Raw genomic sequence first — 18,104 nt, forward strand, 5'->3', positions numbered from 1 at the left:
ATTCGAAGGGTTTTATTTTGAATGGTAAAACAATGTATGCAGTGTCGAGTCGAATAGATAGCCATCAAAACGATATTGCATCCACAAGTGTGGCACGAGAATGAATTGGGGCTTGGTAAAAGCGCGCGAATAATGTTCCCCCGCCCACATGAATAGAGCAGCCAATCCATACTACCCAAAGGCACCACCAGGTGCCGCTACAGTGTATTCTTATCACATATGTATTTTTGGGGGTTGCTTAAGGGATTGGAGGAGAAATGGAGAAAATGAAATCACAGAGGACATCAGAAGAGGGGAGAATAAGGAATTATAATGAACACCAAGTAACAAGGTGGAGAATTTCACTTAGGTGAGATGCAATCTATGCTTGAGCACTGAAGAGATCGTCTTTGAATTATGACACGTTGAAGCCACATGTAAGGTCTCAAACCAAATTATGTGTACCGAGAAGGTTCCAAAACACAGCAGTTGATATCTGAACAAAATATTTAAAAAGATGCTGTGAATCTGAAATAAACGTAGAAAATGCTGAAAATGTTCAGCAGGTCAGGTAGCATCTTTGAGTGTTTCTGGCATTTTCTGTTTATATTTTGTATGGTTTCTGATGGCTTACATCTTCTGTAAACTGCTGCATCAAGGATGTGATGGAGGGGCTATGTGTGAGGTGAAATCCATTTCGCAAGTTCCCTATGGACCAAACAAAACAGGACAAGAGTGCAACGTGCTCAGCACACTGGTATCTAAGCCATCATAAATTGCAGACACATTTTTGCCTTTGCATGCTTTCCATCATTAGTCTAGCTTCTAGGTCAATGGAAAACAAGACCATCTCCCTGAATGTGTTACAAGCAGTACATCATGCAGATATGTATGCAGTGTCATGCTAGCACTCATCATTTATTCATCCCATGCCTGTCCTTTGTGCTGCCTGAATTCTAATCAGATTGCCAGCATAGTCAAATGATTCGAGAGTGTTTATTTGTCATATATACCAACAACGGAAAATTGAAATTCTTACTCGCTGCAGCTTCACAGGCCTGCAAACACATAATATATAATAATGCCCAAAAAAGTTAATAGTTGCTGAGATTTGTGTTTTGTAGTGTTCAAAAGCCTGATGGTTATTGGGAAGAAGCTATTCTTGAATCTAATGGTCACAGTTTTCAGTCTCCTGCACCTTCTTCCCGATGGTGGAAATGAAATGAGACCATGGCCAGGGTTATATGTGTTTTGGTGATATATTCAGTGTCTTTTTGAGGCAGCACCATCTGTAGATCCCTTTGATGATGTGGAGATCATATCTGTGATGTCTACCACTCCGTAATCCCCATTGGTCCTGGATACTTACATTGCCAAACCAGGCCTTGATGCCACCAGGCAATATGTGCACAATGTACACCTGTAGAAGTTCAATACAGTATTTGTCGACATACCAAATCTTTTCAATTTTCAACAGGACATGTTTTAAATAAATATCCTATTGATATGCCTCTTTTGCATACTTTGGCGCTAAAATAAATGAAGACCAACTTTGCATACCTCCCATGTTCCTTGTCTATGTATGATTTGCCTACAAGATTGACTTAGTTTTAAAACCAAATTTTTCTGTTCCTTAATTACTACCATACTCATCCTCAATGTTCTATTCCCTTGCTAAATTAATTTAAATTAAAGCCTTCCCATAACACTGGCAACCATGTCTCTTATCCCTCTGGCAAGAATATTAGTCCCATTCTGGTTCAGGACCAAACCATATGCCTTGTGCAGGTCTCACTTCCCTTAAAACAGTATTAGTGATTCAGAAATCTATAGCCCCTCTTTCTGCACCATCTCTTGATTCGCCTGATGTCTCTTCCCATTCCTACACTTGCCAGCATGTGGTAGTGAAAGTAATCAATAGCTTACAAGCTTAAGACTTTTGAATTTACAACCTAGCTCTTTGAATTCAAATTCCAAGATCTCATTATTTATTTTATCTGTGTCCTAGTATTAAGATGAACCATGACTTCTCCCCTTAGAATGACTTGCAATCATTCTTTGGCAACATTGGCCCTGGGGCCAGGAAGGCAGCATACATCCTAGATTCAAGCCTGCAGAAGCGCCATTTTAATCTCCTGCCAATAGTACAGTATCTTTTTATCATATTGGAGAACCTACCCACTATTTGGCACCCACTATTATTTTTACAATTTTTTAGATCCAGGTTTTTAATTTCTATTGATTTGGTGGAACAATATGACACAATGGTAGGCATTCACATGAAAGCATCAAAATGGTGTGACTTTATTACTAAATATAAATAGTTGTACTGATTGAGTCCTTTAAAAAAAGAGTTGATTATGTTTGGCCACCTGACAAAGATGTTTTCTTTGGGTTTTATTTTATAGATTTAAGTTTGAACAATTTAAGAGATTGATTGAATCAACACCATTTTACTGAAACTGCCTTTCTTCCAGAAAAATGTTGGTGTGATATTTCCCTAATTGAATCAGCAAGTTGCATTCTGTTTTGTCGTTATTTTAAATGTTATGCTTCTTGCATTTTTCAGGAAAACATCATGTTAATGGAAATAGGACAGTCGAACCATTCCCTGAAGGACTGCAAATGGTTATGTTTGGTAAGTTATTTCTGGATATGATACTGTATGTTACAATTAGTTAACTCATTTGTGGAATTGAACATAAAGTGGTTGTTCCTCAATGTTAGTGTTATGCCTCGCATAAAAGGGTTGTCACACATTTTTTAATTCCATCTTTGGCTAAGATAAGTACAATGCCTTATTCTGATTACCAAAGAGGACAATAACTAGGGGGAATAAATGAAAAATGCACAGGACCATTAAAATAGAGTTGAGATTTTTTTCTGGTGGTAAAGGAAGGGGAGCATCTGAAATTGTTGTTTGAACATGTATGGAGGCAAACACCCTTGAACATCAATTATAAATTATTGGTATGACTGGTGGAAGGATATGGACAAGAACTAGAAATAAATTTAGATTCCATGGCTCTTTTGCGATCAGTACAGATTGTGGACCAATTGGCCTCCTTGTTTATTGTAAATTTCTATGATTCTGTAAAGATGCACCCTGAGTGATACATTATGTTCATAATTATATTTTGCAAGACTACTTATTCTTACACCAGTTAAATATTTTAACTGGACTGCAGTCCATCATCCAACTGTTACTTTCAAAATCCATAAACTTGAAATATGCAAATAGGCAACCAGAACTGTATTTTGAAAACAATTTCCTTTGTATGAAATATACCACAAGTCTGTCAAGACACATGCAAATTAATGGGCACTAAATTACAAAGAAAACCACTGTGGCATAAAAATGATACTTGCCCACTTGAGGAAATCTTCACAGTGGTCAATGGCAATTTTTTAAAATCACAACTTCCTCAGCCAGGAAAAAGGGTGTTGCTGATTTTTGGAGAAGGTTTTTTTTTAAATGGAAGCTTGATACTTGAACTGCTCCATTGACAGAGTTTGAATAATTAAATGGTCCATTAACTTGCAGAAGGACGTGGACAATGTTAGAACTAGGTGGAATACTTCTACCATGTTTGTACCTGGCAATAGCCCTCTCCATTAAGTAAAGACCTAACCACCCACTCTGCACTTCAATGACACCACTAATTGTCTAGAATTATGCAATTATTGCAGCATGGAGGAAAACCATTTGTCCAATTGAGTCTGTGCCAGTTCCGAATAAAGAGAGCCAAATAATTTAATTCTCCTGCTCTTTCCCCATAACCTGCAAATTAAGCTCTCTCAAATACTTATCCCAATTTCCCTCTCATTGAGAGTGTTTACTTGTAGAGATGAATTCCAATTTCTAACATTTAAAATAAGGGCTCCTCATATCACTCTTGTCTTCTGCTAAAACATTACATTTGTGTCCCTGGTCGAACCATTTATCCTCTCTACACTGGCCTGATCTTGTACACCTTCCATCAAGTCATCGATCAACCCTCTATGTTTAGTTTTGTTTAGTTTAGTGAAATGTACAGGGTATGTTTAATGAATAATAAACTGAGACGCTCCACTCTAATCTAAGGGCTAGAATTCTACATTTCTGGCACAATTTAGGTCTGAAGAATTTAGGCTTGAAACATCGCCTATCTACGTCCTCCAAAGCTGCTGCCTGACCCGCTGAGTTACTCCAGCACTTTGTTTAAAAAATCTGGTCATTCTTGTCTGCACTTTCTATAGGTTCAAATATGAGATGACCAAAGTTGGAAACATTTGCTTTTAAACCAATTTTTTTTACAAATTGGACATAGCCTTCCAGCTTTTGTACACTGTCTTTATTTATTAAGCCCAATGTCCTATATGCTTTACTTACCACTGCCACCTTTAATGATTTATGCAGAAGTGTCTGAAGAAGTGTCTTGACTCAATCTGTCACCTAACCATTTCTTCCACAGATCCGCTGAGTTACTTCAACACTTTATTTGCTATAGAAACATAGAAAATAGGAGTAGGCCTTTCAGCTCTTCGAGCCAGCACCGGCATTCAATATTATCATGGCTGATCATCCAAAATCAGTACCCCGTTCCTGCTTTCTCCCCATATCCCTTGCTTCTGTATAAGCCCACGCGCTCTCTTATATATAGATACATAGATACATAGAAAATAGGGGCACGAGTAGGCCATTCGGCCCTTCGAGCCTGCACCGCCATTCAATATGATCATGGCTGATCATCCAACTCAGTATCCCGTACCTGCCTTCTCGCCATACCCCTGATCCCATTAGCCACAAAGGCCACATCTAACTTCCTCTTAAATATAGCCAATGAACTGGCCTCAACTGCCCTCTGTGGCAGAGAGTTCCAGAGATTCACCACTCTCTGTGTGAAAAATGTTTTTCTCATCTCGATCTTAAAAGATTTCCCCCTTATCCTTAAGCTGTGACCCCTTGTCCTGGACTTCCCCAACATCGGGAACAATCTTCCTGCATCTAGCCTGTCCAACCCCTTAAGAATTTTGTAAGCTTTTATAAGATCCCCTCTCAATCTCCTAAATTCTAGCGAGTATAAGCCGAGTCTATCCATTCTTTCTTCATATTAAAGTCCTGACATCCCAGGAATCAGTCTGGTGAACCTTCTCTGCACTCCCTCTATGGCAGATTTGGAGACCAAAACTGTACGCAATACTCCAGGTGTGGTCTCACCAAGACCCTGTACAACTGCAGTAGAACCTCCCTGCTCCTATACTCAAATCCTTTTGCTATGAAAGCTAACATACCATTCGCTTTCTTCACTGCCTGCTGCACCTGCATGCCTACTTTCAATGACTGGTGTACCATGACACCCAGGTCTCACTGCATCTCCCCTTTTCCTAATCGGCCACCATTTAGATAATAGTCTGCTTTCCTGTTTTTGCCACCAAAGTGGATAACCTCACATTTATCCACATTATACTGCATCTGCCAAACATTTGCCCACTCACCCAGCCTATCCAAGTCACCTTGCAGTCTCCTAGCATCCTCCTCACAGCTAACGCTGCCCCCCAACTTAGTGTCATCCGCAAACTTGGAGATGTTGCCTTCAATTCCCTCATCCAGATCATTAATATATATTGTAAATAGCTGGGGTCCCAGCACTGAGCCTCGCGGCACCCCACTAGTCACTGCCTGCCATTGTGAAAAGGACCCGTTTACTCCTACTCTTTGCTTCCTGTTTGCCAGTCAGTTCTCTATCCACATCAATACTGAACCCCCAATGCCGTGTGCTTTAAGTTTGTATACTAATCTCTTATATGGGACCTTGTCGAAAGCCTTCTGAAAGTCCAGATACAACACATCCACTGGTTCTCCCCTACCACTGGTTCTCCCCTATAGTATATGCTATAGGCTTATGGTCAGAGAGATAATATGGTAGTAAAACAAGCAGAATAAGCTGTAGAAGTTGCTTCGGTAGTTTAAAATCCTGGTGGATTGTGCATCTTTTTTCTTATATCCATGCAGATATTCTATATTACACTGGGAGTTGTAATTGCTACAACATAAACCAGAATGAGTATGGGTGTTGCGAAGCCTGATCATCTGCTCACTACATTCTGAAATAACAGTATGGTGAAGGAAACAATGTAATAATTAATTAATAGGTATTTCAGCTATGTTCTGGTTTTCATCTGCTATTAAGGCAGCTGTCAATGGGTTCTATTAGTTCTTAACTAATGGATGGAATACTGTGTTTGTTGTTGCTACCATCTATTAAAAGAACTAACGATAGAACTGAAATCAAATCAAAGTACAAAGAACTGAGAAATCAAAGTGCACTTCCTTGATAAATAAACCAATATTTGAGCAAAAAAAACAAAGTTCTGGAGGAACTCAGCAGGTCAATTCAATTCAATGATACTTTATTGTCGGATTGTACCTAGTTCTCGTTGGACCTCTGCCGGGTCCTTCTTTACTCTCGGCAGCATGTCCATTAGGATGCTATCGGCGGCCCATCCACCGGGTTATGGCCAGGCTGCATCTGTGAAGGGAATGTTCCCAGAATATGCCTAATATAAGCAATGTTATCTTTGGTATCTACTCATGATTACGATTACCAATTTGCAACTCTAAGTAATGAGCTTTAAAGGCCGCAATTGCTTCCACATATGTGGTACTATGTGAGGTAAGGGAAACTAGTAGAGTAGCTATGGATACTATGAGGTTCAAAGTAAAAGAAGTACTGACACTTTTGAAAAATATAAAAGTGGATAAGTCTCCAGGTCCTGACAGGATATTCCCTAGGACATTGAGGGAAGTTAGTGTAGAAATAGCCGGGGCTATGACAGAAATATTTCAAATGTCATTAGAAACGGGAATAGTCCCCGAGGATTGGCGTACTGCGCATGTTGTTCCATTGTTTAAAAAGGGTTCTAAGAGTAAACCTAGCAATTATAGACCTGTTAGTTTGACTTCAGTGGTGGGCAAATTAATGGAAAAGATACTTAGAGACAATATATATAAGCATCTAGATAAACAGGGTCTGATTAGGAACAGTCAACATGGATTTGTGCCTGGAAGGTCATGTTTGACTAATCTTCTTGAATTTTTTGAAGAGGTTACTAGGGAAATTGACGAGGGTAAAGCAGTGGATGTTGTCTATATGGACTTTAGTAAGGCCTTTGACAAGGTTCCTCATGGAAGGTTGGTTAAGAAGGTTCAAATGTTGGGTATAAATGCAGGAATAGCAAGATGGATTCAACAGTGGCTGAATGGGAGAAGCCAGAGGGTAATGGTGGATGGCTGTTTATCGGGTTGGAGGCAGGATTCCACTAGGGGCGCTGCCCTGGCAGCAGCCTCTACCAACAGCCTGTATGTCATTTCTATCTTTTTTATTATTTTTAGTTAGTCTAAAGTCTGTTTTAGGGGGAAACTTTAACTTTTATATGTGGGGGAGGGGGGCAGGGTAAGGGGGAAACCGTCTCCAAGTCTCTTCCTGGCGGGGACGCGACTATTTCTCCGAGTCGCGTCCTCGCCCCCCACCTCGCGGCCTACCAGCTGGATCGAAGCGGCCTTTCCTGCCGGGGACCGGGATCCGGACCAGGGCTGCTACAGCGGCGGCGCAGCGCTGGAGTCACCGCGGAGCTGGCGATACCTACCTGGGTCGCCGTTTGGAGCTCCGGAGCGTTGGGCCGCTTCTTCAACATCATGGAGCTCTGGTGCGGAGAGCTTCCAACGCGGGCGGCGCTGAACGGCATCGAGGAGTCCTGGGGCGCATTGCAGAGGGCCTACAGCAGCAGTCTCCACCCGGCGCGGCCTGCGGACTTTGGAAGCCGCCGACTCCGATAGGAGGGGGCCGACTCTGGTGTCCACGCCGCTGAGGACGTCCCGCAGCCCCTACATCGGACTTGTATCATCCCGGCGAGCGGTCCTGGACATCGGGCCGCCCGTAGCTGCAACTGCGGAGGGCTTGGGGAGGCCCTGACCACGGGGAACAGTGGAGGAAGAGACTAACTGTGGTGCCTTCTCACACAGTGGGAAACTTTGGTTCTGCTGTGTGGGGATGTTTTGTGTTGAATTCTATAGTGTGTTGAGTCCTGTTTATTTTTATTGTATGGCTGTATGGGAATTCATTTCACTGTGCCATCTGACACACGTGACAATTAAATTTATCTTGTATCTTGTATCTTGTATCTTGTAGGTGACTAGTGGGGTGCCTCAGGGATCTGTGTTGGGTCCTTTGTTGTTTGTCATGTACATCAATGATCTGGATGAAGGTGTGGTAAATTGGATTAGTAAGTATGCAGATGATACCAAGATAGGGGGTGTTGTGGATAATGAAGAGGATTTCCAAAGTCTACAGAGTGATTTAGGCCATTTGGAAAAATGGGCTGAAAGATGGCAGATGGAGTTTAATGCTGATAAATGTGAGGTGCTACACCTTGGCAGGACAAATCAAAATAGGACGTACATGGTAAATGGTAGGGAATTGAAGAATACAGTTGAACAGAGGGATCTGGGTATAACCGTGCATAGTTCCTTGAAGGTGGAATCTCATATAGATCGGGTGGTAAAGAAAGCTTTTGGTATGCTAGCCTTTATAAATCAGAGCATTGAGTATAGAAGCTGGGATGTAATGTTAAAATTGTACAAGGCATTGGTGAGACCAAATCTGGAGTATGGTGTACAATTTTGGTCGCCAAATTATAGGAAGGATGTCAACAAAATAGAGAGAGTACAGAGGAGATTTACTAGAATGTTGCCTGGGTTTCAGCAACTAAGTTACAGAGAAAGGTTGAACAAGTTAGGGCTTTATTCTTTGGAGCGCAGAAGGTTAAGGGGGGACCTGATAGAGGTCTTTAAAATGATGAGAGGGATAGACAGAGTTGATGTGGACAAGCTTTTCCCTTTGAGAATAGGGAAGATTCAAACAAGAGGACATGACTTCAGAATGAAGGGACAGAAGTTTAGGGGTAATATGAGGGGGAACTTCTTTACGCAGAGAGTGGTGGCGGTGTGGAATGAGCTCCCAGTGGAAGTGGTGGAGGCAGGTTCATTGGTATCATTTAAAAATAAATTGGATAGGCATATGGATGAGAAGGGAATGGAGGGTTATGGTACGAGTGCAGGCAGGTGGGACTAAGGGGAAAAAAAATTTGTTCGGCATGGACTTGTAGGGCCGAGATGGCCTGTTTCCGTGCTGTAATTGTTATATGGTTATATGGTTATATGGTTACTAATTTCTTTTAAAAGTGAAAAACTCTTGAAAAAAATCTAGGATTTAAAAAAAATGTGTACGTGAAAATAGGTCATTGGAAGCTTAATCATAAAGAATCGTGTGGAGCATCTGAGATTTTCCACGTTAATCTGTGGAACAGATTACTACTGACTCATGCCATAATTTTCTAAAATTGTCTTTGGAAACACTGCATAATCTTGTAGTCTGCCAGAGCTGTTGTGGATAGATATTAAAATGAATACATTACTAATGCAAATTTAACATAATTTAAATCTTTTGTTCCAATGATTAAACTGCTGCACAGTGATATTTATTTTTATAAAGAACTAAGAATCCTTTTTGTTTGTTTATAAACTTGTCACATTTTCTGTGCATTAGGTGGGTGAATAGTATACGTCAACATTTTTTGTCACACTGTTAGATGAAGCATTTTATTTTGTTATGTTCAACTCAAAAACTTGCTATTTGAATGACCTTCCAGAAAGGCGTTTATCTTTTATTTTGTCTCCAAGTTCACTGACAGCATAGCTAAAGATATTTCAATGTAAACTGGTTTTTAAATCAATTCATATTGACGCCCAATAAATGCAAATTATGTTGATGCTAAGACACTGAATGGGGAGGTGGAGGCGTGCGGCGTCACACGGGAGGACGGTCCTCGGACGCATATTCCACCACTCACCCATAGCCCTCAACTGAGCAGGCACGACTGACAGGTTCCCGTTGTGACATGACCCACCCCCCCCGTCACACACTCCCCCCCCTCACACACTCCCCCCCTGTCGTACACTCTCCCCCGTCACACGCTCCCACCCCCCCCCCCCCTCACACACTCCCCCCTGTCGTACACTCTCCCCCGTCACACGCCCACCCCCCCCCCCCCCCCCGTCACCCCACTCCCCCCAGCACACACATTCCACCCCCCCGTGAGCACATTTGAAGGCAAATTGAGCGGCCCAAAACAATTGAAGTTTGAACCTTGGTTTGATATTGCTGGCAGACTACCAGTGAAGTAGGCAATAGAAACATAGACCACCACTCACCCATAGCCCTCAACTGAGCAGGCACGACTAACAGGTTCCCGTCACTCACTGAGTGAGTGGCAATAGACCAGCGTTTCTCAACCTGGGTTCCCCGTAACGCTGGGGTTCCGCGAAAGGTCGCTAGGGGTTCAGAGAGAAATAGTGATAAATAGGCTAATCATATGGAAATGCATCTTTGAGTCATTTTTGTGTTTTATTTGTAATTTTATTATACACGTACGGCATATTCAGCGGCATGTATTTAGAATATTTAGCGACGTCACATTTAGTGACGTCTATACGGCGCCCGTGTGAAACGGCCTTCAGTTGACAGGAGCTGTATGTGACAAACTTGTGTATCATCAAGTGACTCACTCGAGTACAGGTGCATGCACGGTCTCCATCAATCCTGTCTGTGCTTCCTGGCGTGCAGGTACGGTCCCTCATTCACCCACCTTATTTAGTAATTTTTACCCATCATTTAGGGGTGTTATATGAATTTAAAAAATTCAAGTATGTTTGAAATCTCGCTTGGGTGCAGGTGCAGGAGTAGGCCATTCGGCCCTACGAGCCTGCACCGCCATTCACTGTGATCATGGTTGATCATCTACAATCAGTACCCTGTTCCTGCCTTCTCTCCATATCCTTTAACTTCGCTATCTTTAAGAGCTCTATTTAACTCTCTTATGAAAGCATCCAGAGAATCGACCTCCACTGCCTTATGAGGCAGAGAATTCCACAGATTTAAAGTTTTTCCTCATCTCTGTTCCAAATGGTCTACCCCTTATTCTTAAAATGTGGCCCCTGGTTCTGGACTCCCCCAACATCGGGAACATGTTTCCTGCCTCTATCGTGTCCAATCCCTTAATAATCTTATATGTTTCAATAAGATCCCCTCTCATGCTTCTAACCTCCTGTGTATACAAGCTCCATTCTTTCAACATATGACTGTCCCGCCATCCTGGGAATTAACCTTGTGAATCTACACTGCACCCCCTCAATGGCAAGGATGTCCTTCTTCAAATTTGGAGACCACAACTGCACACAATAGTTCAGGTGTGGTCTGACTAGTGCCCTGTACAACTGCTCCTATACTCAACTCCTCTTGTTATGAAGGCCAATATGCCATTAGCTTTCTTCACTGCCTGCTGAACCTGCATGCTTACTTTCAATGACTGATGTACTGCGTACTTCCCCTTTTCCTAACTTGACACCATTCAGATAATAATCTGCCTTCCTGTTCTTGCCACCAAAGTGAATAACCTCACATTTATCCACATTAAACTGCATCTGCCATGCATCTGCCCACTCACCCAACCTGTCCAAGTCACCCTGCATCCGCATAGCATCCTCCTAACAGTTCACACTGCCACCCAGCTTTGTTTCATTTGCAAATTTGCTAATGTTACTTTTATTCCCTTCCTCTAAATAATATATATTGTAAATAGTTGCGGTCCCAGCACCGAGCCTTGCGGTACCCCACTAGTCACTGCCTGCCATTCTAAAAGGGACCCGTTAATCCTTACACTTTGTTTCCTGTCTGCCAACTAATTTTCTATCCATGTCAGTAGCTATCCCCAATACCATGTGCTTTAATTTTGCCCACTAATCTCCTATGTGGGACCTTATCAAAGGCTTTCTGAAAGTCCCGGTACACTACATCCACTGGCTCTCCGTTGTCCATTTTCCTAGTTACATCCTCAAAACATTCCAGAAAATTGTCAAACATGATTTCCCCTTCGTAAATCCATGCTGACGTGGACCAATCCTGTTACTGCTATCCAAATGTGCCGCTATTTCATCTTTTATATTGACTCCAGCATCTTCCCCACCACCAATGTCAGGCTAACTGGTCTATAATTCCGTTTTCTTCCTCCCTCCTTTCAGCATCTTCCCTGGGATACAAACCATCTGGCCCTGGGGATTTATCAGCTTTCAGTCCCAACACCATTTCCTGCCTGAGGTGAATTTCCTTCAGTTCTTCCGTCACCCTAGGTCCTCTGGCCACTCGTACATCTGGAAGATTGTGTCTTCCTTAGTGAACACAGATCCAAGTTACCTGTTCAACTCGTATGCCATTTAATTGTTTCTCATAATAAATTCACCTGTTTCTGTCTTCAAGTGATCCACATTTGTCTTAACTAATTTGTTCCTCTTCACACACCTAAATAAGCTTTTACTATCCTCCTTTATATTCTTGGCTAGCTTACGTTCGTACCTCATCTTTTCTCCCTGTATTGTCTTTTTAGTTATCTTCTGTTGCTCTTTAAATATTTCCCAATCCCCTGGCTTCCCGCTCATTTTGCTATGTTATACTTCTTCTCTTTTATTTTTACATTGTTCTTGACTTCCCTTGTCAGCTACGGTCGCCTCTTAAAATCTTTGGAATGAACTGATCCTGCACCTTCTGTATTATTCCCAGAAATACCTGCCATTATTGTTCCACTGTCATCCCTGCTTGGGTCTCTTTCCAGTCAACTTTGGCCAGCTCCACCCTCATGCCTCCATAGTCCCCTTTGCTCAACTGTAATACTGACAATTCCGATCTTCCCTTCTGCCTCTCAAATTGTAGATTAAAACATATTATATTATGGTACCTCCTTTACCTCGAGTTCCCTTATCAAATCCGGTTCATTACACAACACTATGAAACATAGAAACATAGAAATTAGGTGCAGGAGTAGGCCATTCGGCCCTTCGAGCCTGCACCGCCATTCAATATGATCATGGCTGATCATCCAACTCAGTATCCCGTACCTGCCTTCTCTCCATACCCTCTATGCCCAGAATTGCTTTCTCCCTGGTAGAGCTGTGCAAGCTGCTCTAAGAATCCATCTCGGAGGCAGTCCACAAACTCCCTTTCTTGGGGTCCAGCACCAACCTGATTTTCCCAGTCTACCTGCATGTTGAAATCTCCCATAACTACCATAGCATTACCTTTGATACATGCCAATGTTAACTCTTGATTCAACTTGCACCCTATATCCAGGCTACTGTTTGGGGACCAGTAGATAACTTCCATTAGGCGCTCTACTGCAGCTCGTAGGTTGGAGGCAGTGGTGTGTTCCAATGCTGAGCCAAATGGGGGAAGTCAGGATTTGACCCCAGTGCACAGACCAGCTTTGGGTAAGGCGCAGCAGTGAAGGATGGTGCTTTAAATGGAATATTGTCACCTCAAGGATTAGATGCTTTTGCAAAAGATTTATCTGCATTTAATTGGTGTTCTTTGCCAGCTGACTCGCTTGAAACATTTTAAATATGTTTGAAAGCGTCATGTTGTTTGTTTTGGTTTAATTGAAATCCTAGGATTTTTACCAAAAGATGATGAAAAGTGTGGTGCAATCGCAGTCCATTTTTAATGAAAATAAATGTCAACACAATTTTAAGCTGAATCCCCCACCACTATCCCTCCATTTATTAGGCCAAGTCATTTGGCCAAGTTGCGCTAAGAGCATTAAATCCCTCTGAGAGAACAAGATTTTTGAACCTGAGAATTCTGCATTTCTAGTAGTGAACTGGCAAGTATTGTATAGTTGCTCTTTGGGCACAAGCCATACCGTTCCTAGACTAGACTTGTCATGCTTGTTCATGGTGATCTTTGTTCTATCATTGGGTATTTTGAGCTCTGTCATGGGAGGAGTTATCAGGGGGATAAAGAAAAGGCTTCAAGGTTGTGCTAAAAAAATCTTTGAATTGACTTTCCATGACTGATTAAATTGGAGATGGTATTGAGAATCTGAAGACTAAGTTTTGGAAGTACCAATAATTTCTGCTGAACAGTGAAAGGAGTGCTACCCATAAGCTATCTATTCTGCCCTCAGTTTGGTACCCCCTGCATTTGCTTGAAAGAGTCTGGTTCCCACATTGACCTTATCAGTCACCTCAGAACACCCAGAACAGATGTAAGCAAGTCATCTTTCATCCCAAAGAATTTCCTGTGAGGATGACCAGAGCACACTATTGCTATTTTAAATTTAAATTTTGTTTTTCCTGGGAACATCCTGCATCCATAACCTATCAGGCAGAATTGGTTCATAATTTATTCCTACCATTTCTCTCCCTTGCTAAATTATGAAAATGTGCCTTTCTGACCAACATCCCCTACGCATTTCCCTTCTGTAATTATGAAAACTGATAAACTATTCTGCTTGATCCCATATTAGTACATTTATTTTAGAAGCACTCTGGCTTTGTTTCTAGGTATCAACAGCTGGAAATACCTTAAAAAATACTGTTTTTATATCGTAAAATAGTATTTTTCAAAATAAGAATTACGGGGTGTACAGTGATTGCAGGACTATAAAATTATGAAGGATTAAGAAATGAAAATGTGAGCAAATCCTGACGAATTTACAGTTGCACTATCTAATCTTCTGTGAGATTATTGCCTTGTAGTTTCCAGAGGATTTTATTTTTTTTAAATGATGAGTACTATAAGCTTTTTGGGATTGTTTTTGGTATCTATTTTTGCAGCGTTGGCGGCTTTGATTCTAGACACTGACAGGCTGTCTGCTGTTCTTGACGATAGTTTCACTGAAGGATTAACAGTTGCAGTGCTGTTACCATAGTCCAATTACTGACATTATTGAGAGATTAATGAATACTGGGAATGATTGGAAAGCATTAATTTTATTCAGGCAGTTTGAAGTCAAAAAACATAAAGCATATGAAAAGTATGAGGCATGCACTTTCCAGAATGGCTCATATATTTGTAAAAATCAGTATGGTAACAAAAGTAGCTACACAATAGTGCCAAGTAGCTTTGTTACATTGGCTAAGTAAGTTCAAGTAACTAAGAGAATCTTAAATAATCAGTTAGTATCAGAAATAGTGAATATGAAATGACCTCCACTCAATATGTTTTGTTATTCCAGACCTTCCGCAATGTGGTGAACTCTTCGTTTTCCTCTAAAATGATTTCCTCTGAAATCACTAACAAAGACGGACTTTGCTACTAATACCAGATCCTGTTGATGAATAAATAGAGTTAACTATATAGCGGTATTCAGATTAAAATAAATAGTGTCCTGATCGCTGCTAAATTATTAAATGTATCTGTATCATTAGAAATATGCTACTGTGAGCATAGTGGATTACCCGTCCATATGCACATGCTGCCTCTTGGTAATGCTATAGGTAATGTACAGCCAATATTGCCAAATTCTATATAGTTAGGCTCTGCACGCCATACGCAAGAAGAAGAACTCCTACAAGTCCAACACCAAGATGTGGATGTGTGGAATACCTACCTTTTTGATTTTGAGCCATTGTTCAATTCTTGCATTCTTGTTATCCACTTTCTTCGTTCCATTCAATTTGACTGTTTCCCTCAGAAGTATAAAGTGCCAAATGCTCTAGTCAGCAGACTCATAACCTCTATCCTACACTAGGAGCAAGGTATTCTGACCTCTGGCACATGCATTCTATCTGATTCTAGGAACTACCCAACCAATACTCAGAGAAAGAACTAATTCATGCAATGGTAGAGCACATTTTGTGTTACCAATATAACATTTAAGTTATTCTGCAAAGAGATAAAGCAACGTGGACTTGGTGTGCTGATGTGCTGTTTTAGTTTTGTGTGTTACATTGTTATTGTCAATACAATTCTCTGAATGAACATTGAGAACTTTGACTTGATTTGGCCTTATTTTCTGATTTGGGCAGAACTGCTTATTTTTTACTTATATTTTTATTTTGTGCATATATAGCTAGATATATGCACACATTTTTATATAGCTTTTTTTTAATTATAAAACCAAGTACAGAGCTCAATTCTGTTTTGTGTTTTGTTTTTATTTTATGCCAAATTCTGGAAAATGAAGTGCTGAAGAAAGTAAAAGACTCGTGTCTCTGTCTCCTTACCAACATCCTATTTTTTGCTCATGATAATCTCATCCAATTTCCAATTTGCACTGTATGTGCTGGTCATCTTCATCATGCAATATTGTACATGGAATTGCCCTTAGGTGTCTGGACATTTGGTGCTAACCTAGCCAAATTATGGGTAATATTGCTAACATCAAAAAACTAGATCACTGAATTAAATTTTGGTTATTCCGCTTTAAAACAATGGGGGGGGGGGGGGGAATTATAGACATGTTGCAGTGCACAAATGGTCTCTTAGTTGCGACTTCTGAGGCTCCATAGTAGATCTATGGCTAGAACCATAAAGTCCACTGTGGTGTCCCAACACAAGATTTATGAGTAGTTTCCAGTCTGCGTGTGTTGTTGCTTCTTCATGCCATCCTATTCAAAGCATGAGAAACTTTTATAATATTTTATGAGATGTAGGAATCAATGCCAAGACCAGCATTTATTTCTTGTGCATAATTCCCCATGGCCTGAATGACTTTGTCTTCTGTGGCATATCTAAATACTACATCTAACAGCTACATTAAATGGGTAAGGCAAACAAACAATGGACATTCATCACAAGTCTAACTAAACATGCACTCTTCAGAAGCTAAGGCCATAAGTGATCGGAGCAGAAATAGGCCATTTGGCACAAGTCTACTCCGCCATTCAATCATGGCTGGTCTATCTCCCCCTCCTACCCCATTCTCTTGCCTTCTCCCTATAACCCCCGACACCCCTACTAATCAAGAATCGATCTATCTCAGCCTTTAAAAATATCCATTGACTGCCTCCACAGCCTTCTGTGGCAAAGAATTCCACAGATTCACCACCCTCTGACTACAGAAATTCCTCCTCATCTCCTTCCTAAAGAATCGTACTTTAATTCTGAAGCTATGACCTCTAATCCTAGCCTCTCCCACTAGTGAAAACATCCTCTCCACACCTACTCTATCCAAGCCTTTCACTATTCTGTATGTTTCAATGAGGTCCCCCGTCATTCTTCTAAACTCCAGCAAGCCCAGTGCCGTCAAACGCTCATCTTATGTTAACCCACTCATTCCTGGGATCATTCTTGTAAACCTCCTCTGGACCCCATCCAGAGCCAGTATATCCTTCCTCAGATATTGTGCCCAAAATTGCTCACAATCCTCCAAATGGGGCCTGACCAACGCCTTATAGAGCGTCAGCAGTACATCTATGTTTTTGTATTCTAGCCCTGTTGAAATAAATACAAGTGTTGCGTTTGCTTGCAATTCGATTTGCAGATTAACATTTTGGGAAGCCTCCAAGAACACTTCTAAGTCCCTTTACACCTCCGAGTTCTGGATTCTCTCCCCATTTAGAAAGTAGTCTACGCCTTTATTCCTACTACCAAAATGTGTGACACTATATTCTATCTGCCACTTCTCTGCCCACTATCCCAAACTATCCAAGTCCTTCTGCAGAGTCCCTGCTTTCTCTACACTACCTGCCCCTCCACCTATTTTCACATCTTCGTAACATGATTTCATTTCTACCTGCCTCCCACGGTCTGATGGCCCCCATTATTGATATTGTGTTAGTGTTCATTTCAGGAAGCAGGGCCCTAGGTTGGAAGGGGATGGAAATACGTCATAAAACTTAAAAGGGATATTTAACCATAATCTGCATGTGGCAGGATGCAATTAACATTCACAGCTGCCAGTCTGTGTTTTGTTTTGGAGCAAAATTGTAACCGTGTTTTTTGTGAGCAGAAACTTGGCAATATACTTCCTTGATCTATTTACCTCTTCTGGCTGCCTGAAATGGGGAGTGAACATGAAGAAAATATGTGCTCATTAATGTTCGGATTGAGCTACCACACAGCAGAACTAAAATCCTTCCAGATTGTAAAATTTAAAATTAATTGATGTTGAGTTAGATAGAACTCTAGGGGCTAGTGGAATGAAACGATATGGGGAGAAGGCAGGCACGGGTTATTGACTGGGGACGATCAGCCATGATCACAATGAATGGCGGTGCTGGCTTGAAGGGCCGAATGGCTTCCTCCTGCACC

General features: G+C 41.3%; 1 protein-coding gene across 4 annotated transcripts in view; it reads left to right on the forward strand.

Annotated features, from left to right (window-relative positions):
* The window catches only part of msraa (methionine sulfoxide reductase Aa), a 261,249-nt gene that overhangs the window by 85,961 nt on the left and 157,184 nt on the right, over nucleotides 1-18,104 (forward strand). For all 4 annotated transcript variants that reach the window (XM_055635513.1, XM_055635512.1, XM_055635511.1 and 1 more), the window contains exon 2: nucleotides 2,549-2,617. In XM_055635513.1, the coding sequence (XP_055491488.1) occupies nucleotides 2,549-2,617 (69 nt within the window). The remainder of the gene's footprint in view (nucleotides 1-2,548; nucleotides 2,618-18,104) is intronic.

Source organism: Leucoraja erinacea, chromosome 5 (genome assembly GCF_028641065.1).
Source record: "Leucoraja erinacea ecotype New England chromosome 5, Leri_hhj_1, whole genome shotgun sequence".
Classification (NCBI taxonomy): Eukaryota; Metazoa; Chordata; class Chondrichthyes; order Rajiformes; family Rajidae; genus Leucoraja; species Leucoraja erinaceus.